The 22,671-nt window shown below is 42.9% G+C and overlaps 1 protein-coding gene across 2 annotated transcripts in view; it reads left to right on the forward strand.

Moving 5' to 3' along the window:
- Positions 1 to 22,671, forward strand: part of PLXNA2 (plexin A2) — a 340,362-nt gene that overhangs the window by 227,427 nt on the left and 90,264 nt on the right. For both annotated transcript variants that reach the window (XM_073666861.1, XM_073666863.1), the window contains exons 5-12: positions 3,684 to 3,784; positions 5,899 to 6,022; positions 9,280 to 9,433; positions 10,781 to 10,877; positions 13,516 to 13,630; positions 15,958 to 16,158; positions 17,295 to 17,391; positions 20,443 to 20,633. In XM_073666861.1, the coding sequence (XP_073522962.1) occupies positions 3,684 to 3,784; positions 5,899 to 6,022; positions 9,280 to 9,433; positions 10,781 to 10,877; positions 13,516 to 13,630; positions 15,958 to 16,158; positions 17,295 to 17,391; positions 20,443 to 20,633 (1,080 nt within the window). The remainder of the gene's footprint in view (positions 1 to 3,683; positions 3,785 to 5,898; positions 6,023 to 9,279; positions 9,434 to 10,780; positions 10,878 to 13,515; positions 13,631 to 15,957; positions 16,159 to 17,294; positions 17,392 to 20,442; positions 20,634 to 22,671) is intronic.

Below are 22,671 nucleotides of genomic sequence, written 5' to 3' on the forward strand. Positions count from 1 at the left end.
ATTCAGTGATGAATCACGAATCTGCACTGGGCAAGGTGATGATGCTGGAACTTTTGTTTGGTGCTGTTCCAATGAGATTTATAAAGATGACTGCATGAAGAGAACATGCAAATTTCCACAGTCATTGATGATATGGGGCTGCACGTCAGGTAAAGGCACTGGGGAGATGGCTGTCATTACATCTTCAATGAATGACCAAGTTTACATTGATATTTTGGACAGTTTTCTTAACCCATCAATTGAAAGGATGTTTGGGGATGAGGACATAATTTTTCAAGATGATAATGCATCCTGCCATAGAGAAAAAACTGTGAAAACATTCCTTGAAAGAAGACACATAAGGTCAATGTCATGGCCTGCAAATAGTCCGGATCTCAATCCAATTGAAAATCTTTGGTGGAAGTTGAAGAAAATGGTCCATGACAAGGCTCCAACCTGCAAAGCTGATCTGGCAACAGCAATCAGAGAAAGTTGGAGCCAGATTGATGAAGAGGAGCCAGATTGATGAAGAGTACTGTTTCTCACTCATTAAGTCCATGCCTCAGAGACTGCAAGCTGTTATTAAAGCCAGAGGTGGTGCAACAAAATACTAGTGATGTATTGGAGTGTTCTTTTGTGTGTTTGTTTTTCATGATTCCATAATTTTTTCCTCAGAATTGAGTGATTCCATAATTTTTTCCCTCTGCTTGGTCTGAAAAAAATTACCCTTACTGAGTACCACATTTTTTATCTTGATTTCTTTTAGTGTTTCTTAAAGTCCTAAAGTTGCCATTTTAAATGACTTTAGTTTTGTGCCATGTCTGTGATCTGCTTTTTTTCAGCAACATTAAACAACTGAATGAACATCCTCCGAGCCCGGTGATTTCATCTTTTTTTGCCAGGGGTTCTAATTCTGATTTATTACTTCATTGGTTTGACCATGAGCCATGGACACAGGTTCAGTGAAAACACGCTGTCACCAACTGCTTGGATAGGTCATAATTTATTGATTAGTGAGGGTCCCGGTTGCTGGGACCTGTACTGATAGAGCGCTTTAATTCCGGTTAGAATGGAGCAGCAGTGCGCATGCTCGACTGCCCATCTATGCATTCCTTTTGGGGCTGCTAAGTGCTGCGCTCAGCTTTTTCTGGCAGCCCCATAGGAAATTAATGGAGCGCCCCTGAAGCATGCACACTTCTGTTCCATATTAACAGGGCTTAAAGAGCCCCACTAGGGATAAAAATTACCTGAATATTTTGTTGCAAAATTGACTGATATTTGGTTCTGTCCATAATTCCATCCACATTAACTAAAGTCCCATTTCCAGCTGCTGAAAAATAGCCAAAAATCATAATTCTGACACCACCATGCTTCACTGTGGATATGGTGTTCTTTTGGAGATGCACAGTGTTAGCTTTGCACATAACATACTTTTTTTGGAATTATGGCCAAAAATCTCAACCTTGGTCTCATTAGACCATAACACGGTTTCCCACATGCTTTTGGTAGACTTGATGTAGGTTTTTGCAAAACATAGCCTGGATTGCATATATATGGGATTAATCAGAATCACTGTAAATGACAGCAGCTGTCTACCACTATTTATCATGAGTTTAAATGTGATTGGCTAATTCTAGACACAGCCACTTCCCCAATTATAAGTGGTTGTTCAGACTTATGCAACCTCATTATTTTAGTTTTGTCATTTTTATTTCCATGCTCAAAATTTTTTAAATTTGTTTCTCAATGGATTAGTGCAGTTATGGGTGATATTAGAGGTGTACAAAGGCCTGAAATGGCTCTTTTTGGTATGATTTTTTGCCAAAACATGGTGTTTTAACAGCGGTGTGTAGGGTTTTTATACCACTATAGATATAGTGGTATAAAAACGTTATATATATATATATTTCACACATCCTCTTGTGAAAAGCTCTTTTCTCATAATCATCCTCACTTTCAGCACCTTGTCGCTACATTAAATCACTTTAATATAAAATCTGGAATGACAAGTGTAAATTTCCAAACATTTTGGGGATCAGCATCGCTTTCACTTATCTCGGTAATATGGTACAATTCCCGAGGTAGCTCATCCGGGACTATGCTAACCTGTTATATTCCCGGCTGCATTGAGTGTTGAAATTATAAGTTCCAGCGTTCCCCACACGGCAATCAGCAGCTGCTTTTAAGATGAAATTGCTCACAAGGAGATTATGATAGCAGCGGTGGGTTACTGTGCTCTGCAAAGATTCCTGACTCCTCTCTCACATCAAGCAAAATACTCATCCCTTCATCTCTCCCTTATGTGTCACCTCCAGAACATCTTCTCATTCCTGTAGCACCTGAGTGCCTAAAACAAGGGAGCCAGTGGCAGCCGCTGACAAGCCTGGGAAATCACGTCTCTTTTCTCTGGTTGTCGCCCCTTCTGCCCTCTGTCAGTCTATCCCTTGTGTCTGCATGTGTTTGTTTTGCTCTATAGTCAGCCCCAGCCCGTCAGAGGCATACAGATGTAGCAGAGCTGTATTTGTCATATTTGTTCTTCATACACGAATCCAGAACAAACTCACCTCTGCTACATTTCTATATTACAATGGGGTTTGTGTGTGATAAAGTCCCATTTTCATTACGACCGACCTCTAAATAATGTCGTCTCTAGGAGGAGAATTAATGCGGGTAATATTCATTATTTGGCTTACGATTCATCAGAGAGCAGTGCTAATGAGTCTGCCGTCATTACTATCACTTGGTTGTATGTAGATAATATATACTTACAATGCGCAGACATGTAGCTGTAGTAATGTGGGCACATATGCATGAATACCAGCGGGCGCCCATGTGTATGGATATATAGCATGTATTTCTATATATCTATTAAGGCATCTAGAAATGGATTTTACCATTTATTTTTCCCTACATGAATTTCACAGTGTGTGATCAGATTTAGAAACTGTATTAAGGGAAAGAAAAGAAAAATGGCTAGAAAGTGGAACTGCGCCGTCAGAGGCCACATTAAAATGTGATTTTAGGAGAGTTTTTTTTTTTCCCATCTCCCTCTGAGGACGTTTGAGGCTGCGAGTCAGTGACTGCGAAATCCCATTGCAAAGTTCATCAGGAATCGTGTTCCAGCTGCTGGAGTGATAGATAGGTTTAATTACGCTGAATTACTGCGGCAACAGCCGCTCCGCTCTCCCCGAAGTCATTAAAAAGAAAGGATTTTTTTCCGGAGCTGGTCACTGGCCCAGACTGGGCCTGTAGAATGGAGGCATAGGGCATGGTGCGCAGCGGGGGCAGAGGCCAGCAGGGCTGGAGACTGGTCATCTACTGCCGATTCCCAAGGAGCCGCACCGCGCAGAGGTTAGTCTAGACCGGTCCGTCATTGGCACAATCACTGCCTGTGAGCTGACAAATGCAAATCTTACTGACCTTGTCTTACTCACATCTACAAAAAATGATTAGAAGATAATAATAATAACAGTGATACAAATGATAATTTGTTAGTATCTTGTTTGTTTGTTTTGGAAGGGAAATTAAGGGTCTGTTTTATTTAGGGATCCTCGTCTAGAAGATCTATTAATCCCTTGGAACCTTGTATGAAGCATTTGACCCAGTATGACAGTATGACATTTTCATATCATTTGGAAAGACTGACTTGAGGTGGAATGAGATGTGATCTATCACTGATCTCCCGTCATTGTTCTTTGTTTCAGGTGTCGAGGGTCCCGGTGGAGTCCTGTGAGCAATATTCAACATGCGGAGAGTGCCTAAGTTCTGGAGACCCACATTGCGGATGGTGTGTGCTGCATAACATGTGAGTTCCCGAAGTATCATAAGGACCATAAATTGGGACTGCTTTTTTGGGGGTCATTTGTTTTTCTTTAATGCCCAAAATGTGTGGATCATCAAGGATCAGTACCTTACATGTTAGAAGATATATTCAGGATCTGTGAACATACAAATGAGAACTGGGTTCTGAATAATTCAGAATTTTGCCTCTTACATTGGAAACCTAATTGGTCTCTCAATATTACTAATAGCATTGGACCTAAGTTTCACTCTGAGTATGATTTTGGCTTGATTTAGGACTGAGCCCATGAAGATGCAGGTCTCTGCGGAGCTTTTTTCTTGACCCTTATTGTGTTGTAGAGATCTGAAGTGGTATTGATGGATTGTCCATAAACGCCATTGTTCCTCAGTCTTCTTGCGGCCAATTCCATTACCTTTGATATTACCTCTCTTTTGAGATCTGGAAATTTTTGTCTCCAAGCTATAAACCAAGAAAAAGAAGGTGATAAAAACGGGAAGAATGCTCCTATCGAGTGAGAGTAACAACCTCCACTTAGCATTTATACCTGCAATAAATAGCAGAATATTACCGAGAGTTTCAGGAGAACATTAAGTGCACAGAATCACAAGCTGCCCTCTTCTTACACAGCAGCTAAAACTGTTACAACCATGCCTATGGTCTGCAGATCCCATCACATATTGGTATTGTCATCCACGCTATACAAGAAAAGCCATTTCCATATCCTAGCCCTGACTCCATCTGCAAATGACTTTATGGAACGGTGCCTAAGGCATCAAAATCACATTTTCAGATATGCAGGGTCAGCGACTCATTTTTCCTCCAAAATCCTGCATACTAGCAGTATATTAGCGCTGTACAAATGAATTGTGCCCAGGTACATTTCTTCCAGATATGCCATTAAATGTGTGTTTCACAGTATAGATCATAACCAAATGTAAGATATTTTGCAGCTGCGTGTTCCCACCATATTTTATTTATAAGCCCTAGATGTCCGCGCTAATAAAAGTGGAAGTAAGATGCTATTGATAACTGATTTATAGAGCCATAGATGAGAGTGTTGGCTGCCTCAATAATTCAATGGAAATTAAAATCAGTGGAAGAAACAAAGTAGAATTGTACTGTCCTAGAAATGTTGACATTGGCAGAAGAGGAACCTTGTTCGGAAAGATAAAGACAAGGCTTTTGTGTTCTTAAAATCATGTGACATGTACATTACATTAAACTGAGGCTTATTATGTATAGCAAAGGCATGTGAACGGTTTAAGATGGATATGTCACCAGATTTTTGTAAATACATTATTAAATAGATCTATTAGACCTGATGAAACTGGTGTACTTTTTTCAGAATGGCTTTATAATCCTGGTATTCAAATGCAAATAGCATCTTCAGAGAAGAATAGCGTTTGAACTCTAGCGCCATCTATTGGATGTAGCAATCTTAAAAGTCACAATTGACCCTTTTACGAGCCTTTCCACATCACTTAGGATAAGAAGCCAAACCAGACATTCCATTTGCAGACACGTGTTTCGGGGTGTTTTCTCCTCATCAGTGCAAAGCAAGAGTTTTGCTTTGGCTGAGTAAGTGTGCCAAGCCACCATAATGAGACTTATAGGCAATGCAATGCTACTCTGAGAAATGAAATACGCAAATAACCTCTTCAGAGAAGAAGAGGACTTGAACTCTAACGCCACCTATTGAATGTAGCAATTCTTAAAGTCAATATCAACCATTTAACGAGCCTTGACACCAGCTATAGAATGAGTCCAAATGTATTCATTCTTTACCCACCCAGCCTAATTGACAGCTGCGGCTTGTTATGAGCAGTGGGAGATCTCAACCACAACAGGGAGGAAGGACACTGAGGACCTGTCACGCAGGATAGGTGGGAGGAGAATGAGTTACGTTTTCATAAAGGATTACGCAGACATACTGATATAGATTTTCAAAGTAAATTCAACATCCTCATTTGGTCTAAGAGGTCTGTTTAGCAATGTTGCAGTTTGTATTGTAAAATCTGATGACAGATCTGCTTCAATACTGTGGGGTATTTTTCCACTGGATTTATCCTTATATATACAGTATGTATTTATAAAATATGTACATTTACAATTCCCAGGTGTTCCCAAAAAGATAAGTGTGACCGCGCCAGGGAACCATTCCGGTTTGCAAGCAATATTGATCAGTGTGTTAAGGTTACGGTGCAGCCCAACAGCTTACCAGTGTCAGAGCACAGCCTACCGGTAAGAGACAGATGGGTGATCATCTGTTGCAGGGGTGAGCTACATTTGTTTGGTTCAAAGGCCACATTGTGTTACTGAGCGAATCCGAAGGGTTGCAAAAAATTTTAATCGTATTTACATGAATATATCAGCAAAACCCAGTTTTGAATATTTGAGAAGGATTTTGGGAGTTTCTGCTCCAAAAAATCAATATGAACACACATAAACTTAAACTGACTTTTTGGAGTAGAGACTCAATTAAATTCTCCTTATAATCTCAAAACTAAATTTTGAGGATTTTTCAGTTTTAACATGAAGCACATTATGGATTGTTACATGATCAGAACCACTGAAAGTAGCGCCACAACCGCAATCAGTGCAGGAATACATCACCAAGCTTAGTACCCATGATCAATTGCAGTTTTAGGTCAGCCCCATATACACTTGTATCACGTAAACTTGCAATTCCCAGTATGTCCTTAACACTGGTAAGGAGATACTGGGAGTAGTTGTTACCAGCTGTTATCAGACTGTGGACCCTACAGAAACACAGTATTGATGAGATGCAGGAAGCATCACAAATAAACATTTGAATCCAGGTACCTCTTCTCTGATCGCTCCCATCCCTTTTGTCGCCACGTAGTACAGACACCATGATAAGATTTCATGCCCAGAGCTCGTCTCTGCAGATTTCCCTCTTCTCCATCTTCAGCAGCACAACCCGACACCGTGCCCTTAAAAATTAAAGTATCATTATACTGCCCCATAAATAAAGACATCTGCCATGTTGCGTCCCTGAATAAATAATTGCTCTTCACTGTGCTTCCTGCACAAAATATCCCCCCTACACTGCTCCTCTCCATAATATTCTCCCACACTGCCCCTCTCCATAATATTCCCTCACTTGCCCTCTCAATAATATTCCCCCACATTCTCCCTAATGTCCCCCCCACACTGCCCCTCTCCATAATGTCCCCCCACACTGCTTCTTTCCATAACGTTCCCCCACACTCCCCCTCTCCATAATGTCCCCCCCCACACTGCTTCTCTCCATAATGTCTCCCCACGCAGCTCCCCTCTGTAATATCCCCCCCCCAGGCATCACCTCTCGTAATATTACACTCCACACAGCTCCTGTTCGTAATGGCCCCCCACACAACTCCTTTCCATAATATTTCTCCCCACACAGCTCCTCTCCGTAATATCCCCCCCACACAGCTCCTCTCTGTAATATCCCCACACACATCACCTCTCTGTAATATTACACTCCACACATCTCCTGTTTGTAATGTCCCCCCACACAACTCCTTTCCGTAATATTCCTCCCACACAGCTCCTCTCCGTAATATTACACCCACACATCACCTCTCCGTAATATTACAAGCACACATCACCTCTCTGTAATATTACACTCCACACATCTGTTCGTAATATTTCTCCCCACACAGCTCCTTTCCGTAATATTACACCCACACATCACCTCTCCGTAATATTACACCCATACATCACCTCTCTGTAATATTACACTCCACACATCTCCTCTCCGTAATATTTCTCCCCACACAGCTCCTCTCCGTAATATTTCTCCCCACACAGCTCCTCTCCGTAATATTACACCCACACAGCTCCTCTCTGTAATATTACACCCCACACATCACCTCTCTGTAATATTACACCCCACACATCACCTCTCCGTAATATTACACCCACACAGCTCCTCTCCGTAATATTACACCCACACAGCTCCTCTCCGTAATATTACACCCCACACATCACCTCTCTGTAATATTACACCCCACACATCACCTCTCTGTAATATTACACCCCACACATCACCTCTCTGTAATATTACACCCACACAGCTCCTCTCCGTAATATTACACCCATACATCACCTCTCTGTAATATTACACTCCACACATCTCCTGTTCGTAATATTTCTCCCCACACAGCTCCTCTCCGTAATATTTCTCCCCACACAGCTCCTCTCCGTAATATTACACCCACACAGCTCCTCTCTGTAATATTACACCCCACACATCACCTCTCTGTAATATTACACCCACACAGCTCCTCTCCGTAATATTACACCCACACAGCTCCTCTCCGTAATATTACACCCACACAGCTCCTCTCCGTAATATTACACCCACACAGCTCCTCTCCGTAATATTACACCCCACACATCACCTCTCTGTAATATTACACCCCACATATCACCTCTCTGTAATATTACACCCCACACATCACCTCTCTGTAATATTACACCCACACAGCTCCTCTCCGTAATATTACACCCACACAGCTCCTCTCCGTAATATTACACCCACACAGCTCCTCTCCGTAATATTACACCCCACACATCACCTCTCTGTAATATCCCCCCCACATATCACCTCTCTGTAATATTACACCCCACACAGCTCCTCTTCATAATGTCCCCCCCACACAACTCCTTTCCGTAATATTCATCCCCACACAACTCCTCTCCGTAATATTCCTCCCCATACAGCTCCTCTCTGTAATATTTCCCCCACACAGCTCCTCTCCATCATATAACCCCCACACAGCTCTTCTCCATAATTTCCCCACCCACAGATAGCTCCTCTCTGTAATATCTCCCCCATACGCTGCCATCTGCCTACTGTGCCTCCTTCACAATCCTCTCCCCTGTTGCCCCATAATATGGCCTCGTAGTAACAGCAACCGCCCTCCTATAACAGGATGTTTAATCTTTGGCTCTTCCTTGAGCTCTTAAGTTTACAGTCCTGGCCCCGAAGTATTTAACTGTATTCGCTTCTGAAAGTCGCGAATACAGTTGAATATAGAGATATGAGAACCAGAGTCTCCCAGTTCTCTGCAGGCTGCACAACATCTTTCAGTGGGACGCAAGCGGCCTGATCTATGGGAATGGGAATACATGGGGCTAAGCTGCACTATCACACCACCTGTAGCAACTCTACTATGCTATTCCGGCTATGAAATATTAGTGCACTATCATACTTCTGTACATACCATCATGGCTTTCCTTCACAACAGAACTATGACTTCTATGAGTAATTCATTTTAAGCATCATGACAGACTCCATTGATTTACAATGGGGGTTCTCCAGTTTTCTGGAGTTTTCCAGTTTTCTGGAGTTTTCCAGTTGAGATTCAGATAGTTTGATGAAATTTCTATAGTGAACGGAGCCTCAGTAACATCTGCTAACAAGCTAGCATCACATTTATTGTTGTGATTGCATATTTTATATTACTGTTTTGTCTATTCTCTTTTAGCTGACTTTAGAAGTTAGTGACGTCCCAGATCTGTCGGCTGGCGTCATTTGCTCCATCGGCAACATTACTCAGGTAGAAGGACAAGTGTCTGGCAATCGGATAGTCTGTATTTCTCCAGCAGCTAAAGATGTTCCCATCATACCTGCAGATCAAGGTGAGAATTTACATTCATTCATTGCATTGCTAGACAGATAGATGTGAAGTATTGCTGAGCTTCTGAAAGTAGCTATTCCCCAATCTATAGTCTATGGGCAAGTAGCTGTCGTGGAGCAGGGGCACAGCTATGGGGGAGTGGTGGGGGTTCAGAGGTAGCAGTCACTGCTGCCAGAGGAGACCCAAAAGACCCCAGCCACATAATATGGCATCAGAATTAGAACTGGCAATTGGTAGGTGGTGGGCGCTGTTACAGGCTAGCGCCCAGGAGCTCTGTCTGATGCCTTTTCAGCCATATTAGGTTTTCTTCTTTCGCTAAGTCACCAGGAGAGTGGTCCTTTGATCTCGATCCCCCTGTCAGTCAGTCGCAGTGAAATGGCTGAAACATCAGATTTTTATATGTGCGACATCTGCAGTGCCTACTGGCATCAGTCTTAGGCACATCCACAATGATTAGTTGTTTGCTCCTGAGCGCACCAGTTACCATTAACCTCTGAAATAGCCATACTGTGGACCCCTGAATTGTCCTTGTATCCAAGCCCCTTATATGAGTATTTTAGTAGTGAGGTTGTAATTTACTATAAGTCATCCTCTATCGTATTTTTTTCACAGTAGCTTTTAGGAAAGCTTGCCACACGGAATAGGCATATAATACCCAGAGGGTGATTTAAGTCTCCGACACTTTTGGAAATCACATAACAGAAAAATCCCGCAACTTGGAAGAGGTTTCTTTATGCCTAGGAGCTTATGTGCAGAGGGGAGCCTGTTATTTAGGAAGAGGCTGAGATTATCTTGTTAGGGGACAGGGAAATAAAAGGATTACTTCCCGATGTTAGGAAATAGGCACAGTGCTTACAGAAATCCCAGAGTGCCCCCGTTATATGTCAATTCCTACAGCATTAGACATTGTGTCTGTGTCCATGACTGCCTGCACCAGCTTATATGTCTGATGGTGGAGTTCTCTGTAAAGAATAGGCCATATCTCAGAGATATCAATCTCATTACAGACCAATTCCATTAATCTGGCACATTGGCAATTTAAATAGTAATGTTTTTAACATGGAAATAAGGAACACAAGGGTGGCAGCCTTCCCGAAAGCCGTCTCCCTGCCGGAGACCCACTACTACTGTCTTACTCATCTTTCCACTTTTATTTTTTGACCATGAAGAATCCAGAGATTCCCCATTACCAATCAACATTACATTTGAGACCGTCTATGAATTTTGTCTAATAACTGGAATTTTTCTATTAACGCCTTTGAAAAGTGAACCTAAAACTAAACCCGATGATTTTTTTCTATACACCGTTTCTTTTCCTCTAATGGTTACTGTTGCTATTTTTTTTTAGACTGGTTTGGAGTGGATCTTCAGCTAATCTCCAAAGAGACCGGCAAGACCTTCGTGAGCACGGACTTCAAATTCTACAACTGCAGCGGCCACCAACTGTAAGAACTGGGCTCTCGCTAGGCTTAGTGCGCATACAGGGCCATCAATTATTGTAATGGGCAGAGATGGCCATAAAGTCTTTGTATGAAGCTGCTTTCACACAAGTGTAAAACAGGCAGATTTTTGTACCTGTATCATGGCCGCACACACAACTCAACAAAGGATATAAGACCAGAAACAACAGCATCACAGATCCATATGGCTGCTAGTCTTCACCATTAGACCCACAGTTAAGCTGCTATTTGTATCTGTAATATATGGCAGTATTACATTTATATTTTGATATAATAATATTGTTATTTATAATATTGTTACCATGTTCGGGTGTATTTTTAAAACTTCCCCATCCTTTTGCTATCAGTAATGTATACATTTGAATCCTTACTGGTCGCTGTCATCTGCTGTTTCCAGCGTTGCTCCGGTCCTCTCCTCAGCTCTGTCTTGCAGTCTTACACCTAGGACCATTAGTTCCTCCCTTAGGCCTCATTCAGATATCCTTGTTGCACATACATATTCTATCTGTTTTTCACAGATACAACACGTACCCATTATAGTTTACAGAGCTGATCACATTTTCATTTTTTTCACGGAGACATGTCATGTCAATTTTTCTCTGGTATCACAGATGAAAAGTGCCATTACAAGTCTATGTATCCATGAAAAAACACGTACAGCACGCATAGTGCTGTCCATTTTTAACATTGTAAAGGATAGGAGAAACTTTGTAATTTATTTATTTATCCATCCCTGAAAACTACTGATGACACTGATGGTAAAAACAAACACACGGACCAAACACTGATGACACAGATCCAAAATACTGATGACACCGGTATCATTTTTTGTTTAAACACGGACATGTGAATGAGGGCTAAGTGTGAGCCTTTGAGAACCTCATCCCTGAATCTCATAGATTTACATTGAGAAAGTGACTAGCGGTGTGCACAGAAGACGCTGTGTGAGCCGGCTGGTCACAGTTGCGATCATATGATCCAGCAGAAGACCGGAGCAGCGCTGTAAACGGCAGAAGACGGCAGCAGGTAAGTATTTTAATGAGGCTACTGAACATACATTTCTGATGTCTAACAGATGGGCCAAAAACAAATGCTGAAGTGGTGCTTTAGTATTATTGTGCCATGTGTTTACAATTTTGTTGTAAAACACCTAAAACATTGCTATAAATGAAGAATAAAATGAATTCGCTCTGAGCTATGCTTTCCGAAAAAAGCTCCATCTAACTCATGGTTAATATTCTAGCTGCGTTTTCGCTAACTAATAGGAGACAAAGTTATAAAGAGTTATATGACTCAATGGATAAAGCCCATTTCTCTGTATAAATGAGCAGAATTAATGGATGAAAAAAATGTTGTTTCCCTCTGGCTAAGCACCCACAAATATATAATTGATCGTGCACAGATTTAATTACATACCCTGGTTAACTTTGAATAATGACAGCTCAAAAAATGGAAAATAAAATTTGTCTGATGCGTAAGAAAATAATAATATGAACTCGAGCACGGCGCGCCAGGCGTACGCTCATGCGCCCATCCAGTGCTGCCCACTGGTGAGTCCGGAGAAAGCTGTAATTTGTAATCATAGGGAATTCACCCTTGAAAGTACAAGTTGTAACCTTGAGATATCCTTGTTCAGTCTTCCCGGGCACACAGTGCTCTGCCACCACGGGGAGGAAGGCTACGAATCCTGCCTGTACCAGGAGGAGCTCGGCGTAGCTTCCTAACTGGCATCATCTTCTCCATCCGGAGAAATCCACACTAGAAGAATAGTAATAATATAAGAATGGATGCTTTCTACCCCTTCATGTTTCTCATTTATTGTGATGTTGAGGTTTTAGTGATGCCAGTACTCCACTTTTGCCACATTGGTGACTTTTTACAAGGTTTCCAGAAAGCAGTGATTTAATGGTTGCAGGTTGGAGGGCAGAGCGGAGAGCCAGAGTAGCATGATATATGGAAGTCAGGTGTTTAGGTACGCGCTGGTATAAATATTGAGGCTGCGCTGAGTGATGGGATTTGCCACAAGTGTGTAACCGGAGATGCTAATAGCAAATATATGTATATTTAATGTATGTCAATGTGATGCAGTGTTTATGCAGCGCGAGTCATATATGGCTTCGGGGAGCCGGCATTGTTTATTCCCGGCCATGTCCAGTGTATATGCAGAGGAAGCCGCTGTTTATACTAGCTGGCTGCTTCTAGAGATGTCTCAGCTTTTTTATGCCTGCGAACCTCTGCGGCTAGCAAGGAAAAATAAATATTAGATCTTAAAAAGAAAGCAGAGCACTAAAAGAAGACCAGACGGTGTCCTATCCTGCAATCCATTCCTTCAGCAGTTCCTGGGGTTGTTGTAATCCAATGTCATTGCTATGCAGAGGGGCCCTTGTCCGGCCAGGCCCTTTGGGTGGGCTTTTTGTATTCTCTATCATCTCCTTGTCTGTCAGTGCATTCAGATGTTTACCACACCAGTCTCTGAAAATAAACCTTCTCTCCATTTGCCTTGTATATTTCTTAGGTTGTATATAAATATATATGGAGATGAGTATATAAATGTGCCTGGCTGCATGTGGTCATTGTTATTTTGGCTCGTGACATTTTTCTTTCCTCCCATTCTTCTCCCCAGCTGCCTGTCCTGTGTGAATAGCGCTTTCCGCTGTCACTGGTGCAAGTACCGCAACCTGTGCACTCACGATCCCACCACCTGCTCCTTTCAGGAGGGCCGCGTTAATGTCTCCGAGGTAAGATGAGGGGCTTGTATGCATCCTGGATAGACATAAGCTGTACAGTATGGCTGTACCCACTTTATTTTTACTGGTCAATGTTGGTGCAATAATTTATCATCTTTGCTGTATAGGGAGTGCCAAGCAAAATCGTTGTCACTACTCTATAATGCCTTTAAAGAGGACCCTTCACATACCATACTTTTACATTATGAACTGTATATTGCTGCAGGAATGTAGATCAGAACAATTTATTTTTACTTTTTTTTGTTCACTTCATTGTAGAGATAATTAAAAATATATATTTTTTGTCTTTCAACTGGGCCGTTTACATATGTCAACTCTGTGCCAGTGATGGGAGCAGAGGCATAGCGTGGCATCAGGGCAGCCGGGAGAGTGAAGAACGGCACAGGAGCAGCTGCGAGCCCCGGGTGGTAGACCCTCTACTAAGGAAGTAGTATAAATCGCCTTTCCATATAAAACAAACATTCTGATAATAAGTTTGATGGCTGCTATCTTTATCACTTTGCAGGCCCGATTTTAATCCCCTATGGCAATGATCATCAACCCAAGTGTAATTGGAGGAGGGGGAGGCTGATTTCACCCCTCGATTTCAAGCAGTATAATGAGTAGAGGGGCACAAGGCACATATCACCCCTTGGACAACGAACAGATATATCGGTATTATAAAGAAGGTGATATGTGCCCCCTCCTAATTAGACTACCGTACTCTTAATCAAGGCGTGAAATCAGCCTCGCCCTCTCTAATATACTTGTAGTAAAGCTCGTTGCCATAGGGGACTAAAATGGGGTCAGCAAACTGATAAATATATTGGCTATAAAAATGATCAGAGCTATGCTCTTTGTATAAGGGAAGGCGATTATTATTTGGTCAGAATTGTATACCTTTCCCAGGCCATGGTGCTTCGTTTTTATGATAGGGCAGCATCATAGAGGGTTGGAAATACACACCCTGAAATAAACTGCCCAGTTGAATAAAACAAAAAAAAAACTGCAAGGCACCAGTAATTTCGACACCCTGTATCTCCACAACGGAGTGGAGAAAAAAAAAAGATAAAAACAGTATGATCTACATTCCCAGAGCTATTTACGGTTCATAATGGAAAAGTTTGTGAAAGGTCCTCTATACTGCTTTTACACAGTGTAAGCAGTGGTGTTACTGGTATGTGGGTAATATTTTCTTAGGAGTCCAGACAACTGTCTCTGTGTGCAGAGTCATGCAGGGAACGCTTGTGAGCTACTGAGTTGGGCTCCCCACTGGATTCCAAATCCAGAATCAGTAGAGAGTTAAGGAACAGATGATATTTAATCTTGCTTATCCTTCTTAATCCTTGCTCTTTCTGGATTTAACAGTCTAATGGGTGGTCCAACTCAGAGATAAGCATCAGTATATAAGTAGAAGCAGCCACTGATCCCCTAAACCCAGAATAGTTAGGTTAAATCTTTTCCTTAGCTTCTCCTGCTCTATGATATTGTCTGCAGGTCGGACCGGTTGCATACGTGTAAGATATTTATTGTAGTGATTGGTAATAAAACAGACCAGAGCCATTTTGATATCACAGTAGAAATGGTGATTACTTAAAGGCTGCACTGCCGGGTGAGACGGTACCACCACACGTGGCGCCGGAGACTGTTACAGAGGAGATTTACAAGGCAGAGTGTATTTGCATAATGCGTGTTTGTTATCCCAGGGATATAGTTATTTAACTTACTAGAGGTTAGTGGCAAAAGCTGTGATGGATTGGTCCATTTCTCTGGGGTTGCGCTGCATATGAGCAGCACTCTAGCAGAGTAAGTAATGAAATTTGTTTAACCACGCCGTGTATATATGCGCAACTCTCTCTGGGAGGAAGGAGCTGCCGAATGGAAGTTATCACGACTGCCGGGGAGACGAAGCAGGGATAATGCATGTCTTGTAGAGCTGGCGAAAGCAAACCGATGGCTGATTAATGAAGCAAACGCTAAGAAAGTTTATTGCAATATTGATTCATAGACCCGTCTTTTAAAAAATGTACGACATGGGCTCCCTGCAGTGCATAAGCCAGTAAAGTCAATATGGATAAAATGGGAATTAGTCAGTGGACTTTCCATGCGCTCTTCATATAGTAAAACATTCCTTATAGTCTATTGGTTAAAGGGGATTTTTTTTGAAAGATTGTGTAGTTTATCCCATTCCCTGGTCAGGAATGAAGCATCACACTTTATAAAATCGTCCATTGTAGTTTTCGGCACCAAAGATTTTTCACTGCTCTTAAGTCTAGATGCTGTACTCCGCTCATGTGTTTATATGTTGATAATGATCATTGTTTTGGGGTTTGCCACAGGACTGCCCGCAGTTAATACCCACAGACGAAATCCTGATCCCAGTTGGGGAAGTTAAGCCAATTACTCTGAAGGCAAGAAATCTACCCCAACCGCAGTCGGGCCAGAGGGGATACGAGTGCGTGCTGAATATACAGGGCGTGTTACACCGGATGCCTGCTCTCCGCTTTAACAGCTCCAGCGTCCAGTGCCAGAATAGCTCGGTAAGGGCTTGTGCTGAAGGACAACATGGCGGTCCGTACTGCACGCACTTCTTTCTAGTCACTGACAAACCAATGACTTGCTGCTTACTCTCCAAACAAACAACGAGAAAGCGGCCTTAATCCACTGTTATAGTAAAACAGAATAATGCTGTTGTGCTGCCACGATGACCCCAGCCTTTGTAAATTGGGATGCTGCTTCGAAAGGATGGAAGGCTTTATCTGGCCTTTCCCTGTCGCAGCCTGCGGGGGGTCATTTGCTGGAATAAGACAGCAATCTGACAAAAGGGTTGAAGCAAAAAGCTAATTTACAGCAGACTGATAAAGCAGAACGAGGAAGTCTTATCTGCCTTTGCGAGTCCCCAGCTCACGCCGACTCGATAGAATTCCTAATACAGTTGCTTCTGGCAGAGCAACAGAAGGTCTGCAGGAGACAGACGCAGCCATAGGAGTAAGTAAACACTTCCACTGATCAAACAGCTGCAGGGGGCGCTCTCATTGTATAGGTGCAGCACTCCATACAGCCCCCCATGCTTTTGTCTTCAATTATGTTTGCATGATCCACATTTGTTATTCTTTCTGCAATTCCGATAATGAATTGAGCGGAGATTAGGTTTTTGCTGTGTGCTGCTTTTATTTTATTTTTTTGCCTTGATAATAAATAAGAGCAGATTATATTAAGCCACACGCGTTTCAGACCCATAACTTGCGGCCAGTCACACCTAGAAGACCTAGTCCAACGACCTGGACTGTAATTTCTGACAGCTTCGCGGGAGCTCTGAGAACCCCCTCTAATCTGCCAGCATCTGCTCTGCTTTATTTTCAGGATTGGTGGGATCCCCCACAATCTGAAGGTGATGGCATATCCTTACATTATGATATGTGGATGGCCCTTTAAAATAGTTCCAGCAGAATCGTTCCCTTAGCGACAGGACCAATTTAATGATGCTGATTGGTTGCACGAAACACTTGTCCTGTATTAGTAATGCATAAAAGCAAAATAAAGTGGAAGGTATCACAATGGGATGACATATAAATAGTCTAGCAAAAAGCTGCAGGAATTGCTAGTCTTCCAATGTTTTTTGCTTCCAAGTCTCCATATGTTGTGGCATTGTAACTGATTTCACTCTTTTTCTCAGTATTTCTACGATGGAATGGATATCAGTGACCTAGCGGTGAATTTCTCTGTTGTCTGGAACGGAAATTTTATTATTGACAATCCCCAAAATATCAAAGGTATAAAATAAATCAGAAGAATAGAAAATCTCATTTTCTAGTGTAGCCGTATTGTCTCCTTACATACTTGTTTTGGATTACACAGACTGGTTTCACAATGATCAACTTTAACCATTGTCTACACCACATTTTGAATGACATATTGGTAACAGCAGGGGCATCCTACTGGATGTAGAAAATATGAGAAATGTCACCTTGCTTATAACCTGACTCGTGTGGTTTGATCGGGTCATATTAAAACTACCATACAAAAAAGAGCACCTCGGGCTGTGACATTTACATACCCGATTGTATGAACATTAAACCTAGAAATCAATGATAGAAATAAATGGGATAATCTTGCCCTCGCTATTTGCCTGTATAATATTCTGAATATTTGTGGAAAAGCTTTGCTAAAATCCTTATTTAAGTGTTTATTTCCTTTTGACCCCTTCCATTTACTGCTGACATATGACCATGGGTAGGGGGTTTAGTTATTGGGTGTGGTTTAGGAGTCCAGACCCATTGAGCAGTGGCAGAAGGAGCTATCTGCACACAGGTAACGTTCAAGAAGACACAAGATTATGAGGAACATAGAAGAATTTATGATGTCTTTTTACAGTTGAGATTACAATGAGATACAATAACATGAAAGATCTTAAAAAAGATTCATCAAGACCCCCATTGTTTACAGTAATCTTTATGAGGAGTGTACTGAGGTTAGATGTTTCTGATTCATGAAGAGGCTTAAAGAGTTTGTCCACTACTGTTACATTGATAGCCTATCCTTAGGATAGGTCATCAATGTCTGATCGTCAGGGGTCTGACACCCGGCACCCCCGCCGATCAGCTGCTATCAGTGGCGGCAGCAGCACCGCAGCTGGAAGTACTTACTTGCGTAGCTGGCCGTCTACTTGTAGTGGCCACCGCAGGGTATTACACATCCGCCTCCTATTGATTTGAATAGGAGGCAGATGTGCAGTACCAAGCCCCAGCCACTACAAGTAGACGGCCAGCTACGCAAGTAAGTACTTCAGGCCACCACCGCCGATAACAGCTGATCAGCAGTGGTGCCAGTTGGCAGACCCCGGTCGATCAGACATTGATGTCCTATCCTAAGGATATCAATGTAAAAGTAGTGGACAACCTCTTTAATGAATCAGGAGCACCAGTCAAGTGACTTGTACCTCTGTGTGCGCATCGCCACAAGCCAACTCGTGTCCCTGCTGGAGTAAGATTTGTGGCTTAGTGAACACCACTGCTTGTCATGAAGTTGACATACGGTGGCCACCATGCCCCCGTCCTGCCCTAGGTTCTCCTACCTTGTCAGAGCCAGGTGAAAATGTTGTGAAAATGCCAAAAGTCGCATCATTTTAGTGGGCCAAAATGATGTGACTTTTCAAAGCTTTTTACTCCAGAATACGAGTGTAACAGCTCTGATGAATCAAGCCTTTAAAGTGTCTTAACCACCAATACACAGAGCTATACAGTGACTAGGTCCGTCTTGGCAGATGTAACACTTGTGAGCCCTATGGCAATATACATTACCCACTGAAATCAGTGGATCAATTAAGAAGGATGCTCTCACTTTCCACAATAATAAGTTCATTGAAAGAGGATTTTAGTACTGTATTTTCAAAGGAATCAGAAAATGACCCATTGTTTAAATTAGGTTTTTGTGTTAAGTGTATTTTTGAAATTTTTGACAATATTATTTCTCATATCACAATCTTTATTAAAAATAAAAACGAGAAATCTTGCAATTTTCACACCGATCACTTGGGGCTTTTTTAGGCTGTAACTTCCTGTTGTCATTGTGAAGGGAGGGGGAGCAGGGTCAGCTGTGACATCTCCTGTTGTGATTGGTGGATCCTGTGTTATCAGCTGTGTATAGAGGTGATACCTGTCACTGTAACCCTGCCTCTGATGATAAGGAGCCTGCTGAAAACTCTTCCTGAACGGACTGGTAGAATGATTCTGAAAAAGCTACTGTAGTCACTGTGAAAACAGCAAGAGTACTGATTTTGATTTGAATACAGATCATGATATGAAAAAAAAATTGCAATTTTTTTTAAAAAAAATACATGTAACACAAAAACCAGATTGAAACAATAAGTAATTTTCTAACCCTTTAAGGGAAAACGAACAAGACGTATTAGCAGATTTCTCTCTTCACTTGGATAAGGTGGGCATCGCCATCTACCATATTGGTTATTACATTTCTCCGAGGGACCCCACAAGCCGAGCTACATTACACTGATGTTCCTGCTGGCCATTAAAATGTTTTGTTGCCTCGTCTGTCACGTAAAGTGGTGTTCTGTAACAATTTATTAATCCAGCCTTAGATATTTCACTCACTCGCAGCTTTCCAGTAGGTTTTCCATTGAGACACCGGGCTGCATTTACTCCTCTATACGGATTAGTAATCATTTAATAGTACATTTCCTAATTTCAGTCCATGGTAAATCGAACTTGTGATGTCGGTGCTGCAGCACGAGCCTGCCGATGGCCAGCCGATGAGCGCCATCCTTACCTGCTGCTTGTTCAGGGCACCTCCATGTGCCAGCGGCTCCAGCGTTACCTCTCTGTATGAAAGCGATGATAATAATATCAGCCTGCCTTGTACGGCTTTATCATGTTACCATGCTTTACGGTCCAGAACATCTAATTAATTCACATTTTCAGCATGATACTTCAGAACCAATTACAGTGTGCATTGTATAATCAGACTTGTGGCTGGTGGTGTGGCTTTTCGTTAGCCGTGTGTCTTTTGTACACAGATTTGATATTGTCTCCAGCAGTGAAATGTTAAAATCCCTGGCGCCATAGCAACCAGTCAGCTATATATTAAAAATCTTGCCTTTATTAATATTTATAGAAAACGATAAATCTTCCACATCAAAAACGGAGTTAGATAATACGGAGAACACTTCTCTTCCGATATAGAGGTAGAATTACGGAGAAACCTTTATCCTGTGAAGCCCATAATAAAGCCTAGATATTGTCAATTTCTGCATATTTTATTTAAATTGTGATGTGCAAAAATCTAACCTAACATTTCTTGTTTTCTAGTTCACCTGTACAAGTGTGCTGCTCAGAGAGAAAGCTGCGGCCTGTGCCTGAAAGCCGATCAGAAGTTCGAGTGTGGCTGGTGCAGCGGGGAAGGGCGGTGTACCCTGCACCATCACTGTCCCACGTCACAAAACCAGTGGCTAGATTGGTCCAGCCGGAATGTGAAGTGCACCAATCCCCGGATCACTGAGGTCTGTGTGCAGTCAGATTGTATGAAGTGCACCAATCTCCGGATCACTGAGGTCTGTGTGCAGTCAGATTGTATGAAGTGCACCAATCTACAGATCACCTAGGTCTGTGTGCAGTCAGATTGTGTGAAGTGCACCAATCCCCGGATCACCGAGGTCTGTGTGCAGTCAGATTGTATGAAGTGCACCAATCTCCGGATCACCGAGGTCTGTGTGCAGTCAGATTGTATGAAGTGCACCAATCTCCAGATCACCTAGGTCTGTGTGCAGTCAGATTGTGTGAAGTGCACCAATCTCCGGATCACCGAGGTCTGTGTGCAGTCAGATTGTATGAAATGCACCAATCTCCAGATCACCTAGGTCTGTGTGCAGTCAGATTGTGTGAAGTGCACCAATCCCCGGATCACTGAGGTCTGTGTGCAGTCAGATTGTATGAAGTGCACCAATCTCCTGATCACCGAGGTCTGTGTGCAGTCAGATTGTATGAAGTGCATCAATCACCGGATCACCGAGGTCTGTGTGCAGTCAGATTGTGTGAAGTGCACCAATCCCCAGATCACTGAGGTCTGTGTGCAGTCAGATTGTGTGCAGTGCACCAATCCCCAGATCACCGAGGTCTGTGTGCAGTCAGATTGTATGAAGTGCACCAATCCCTGGATCACCGAGGTCTGTGTGCAGTCAGATTGTATGAAGTGCACCAATCCCCGGATCACCGAGGTCTGTGTGCAGTCAGATTGTGTGAAGTGCACCAATCCCCGGATCACTGAGGTCTGTGTGCAGTCAGATTGTATGAAGTGCACCAATCTCCGGATCACCGAGGTCTGTGTGCAGTCAGATTGTGTGAAGTGCACCAATCCCCGGATCACTGAGGTCTGTGTGCAGTCAGATTGTATGAAGTGCACCAATCTCTGGATCACCGAGGTCTGTGTGCAGTCAGATTGTGTGAAGTGCACCAATCCCCAGATCACCAAGGTCTGTGTGCAGTCTGATTGTGTGAAGTGCACCAATCTCCAAATCACCGAGGTCTGTGTGCAGTCAGATTGTATGAAGTGCACCAATCTACAGATCACCTAGGTCTGTGTGCAGTCAGATTGTGTGAAGTGCACCAATCCCCGGATCACTGAGGTCTGTGTGCAGTCAGATTGTATGAAGTGCACCAATCTACAGATCACCTAGGTCTGTGTGCAGTCAGATTGTGTGAAGTGCACCAATCCCCGGATCACCGAGGTCTGTGTGCAGTCAGATTGTATGAAGTGCACCAATCTCCGGATCACCGAGGTCTGTGTGCAGTCAGATTGTATGAAGTGCACCAATCTCCAGATCACCTAGGTCTGTGTGCAGTCAGATTGTGTGAAGTGCACCAATCTCCGGATCACCGAGGTCTGTGTGCAGTCAGATTGTATGAAATGCACCAATCTCCAGATCACCTAGGTCTGTGTGCAGTCAGATTGTGTGAAGTGCACCAATCCCCGGATCACTGAGGTCTGTGTGCAGTCAGATTGTATGAAGTGCACCAATCTCCTGATCACCGAGGTCTGTGTGCAGTCAGATTGTATGAAGTGCATCAATCTCCAGATCACCGAGGTCTGTGTGCAGTCAGATTGTGTGAAGTGCACCAATCTCCAGATCACCGAGGTCTTTCTGCAGTCAGATTGTGTGAAGTGCACCAATCCCCGGATCACCGAGGTCTGTGTGCAGTCAGATTGTGTGAAGTGCACCAATCCCCAGATCACCGAGGTCTGTGTGCAGTCAGATTGTGTGAAGGCACCAATCCCCGGATCACCTAGGTCTGTGTTCAGTCAGATTGTGTGAAGTGCACCAATCCCCAGATCACCGAGGTCTGTGTGCAGTCAGATTGTGTGAAGTGCACCAATCCCCAGATCACTGAGGTCTGTGTGCCGTCAGATTGTGTGAAGTGCACCAATCCCCGGATCACCGAGGTCTGTGTGCAGTCAGATTGTATGAAGTGCACCAATCCCCGGATCACCGAGGTCTGTGTGCAGTCAGATTGTGTGAAGTGCACCAATCCCCAGATCACCGA

This window comes from Phyllobates terribilis, unplaced genomic scaffold (assembly GCF_046119375.1).
Source record: "Phyllobates terribilis strain yellow unplaced genomic scaffold, ASM4611937v1 Scaffold_2__4_contigs__length_985480577, whole genome shotgun sequence".
Classification (NCBI taxonomy): Eukaryota; Metazoa; Chordata; class Amphibia; order Anura; family Dendrobatidae; genus Phyllobates; species Phyllobates terribilis.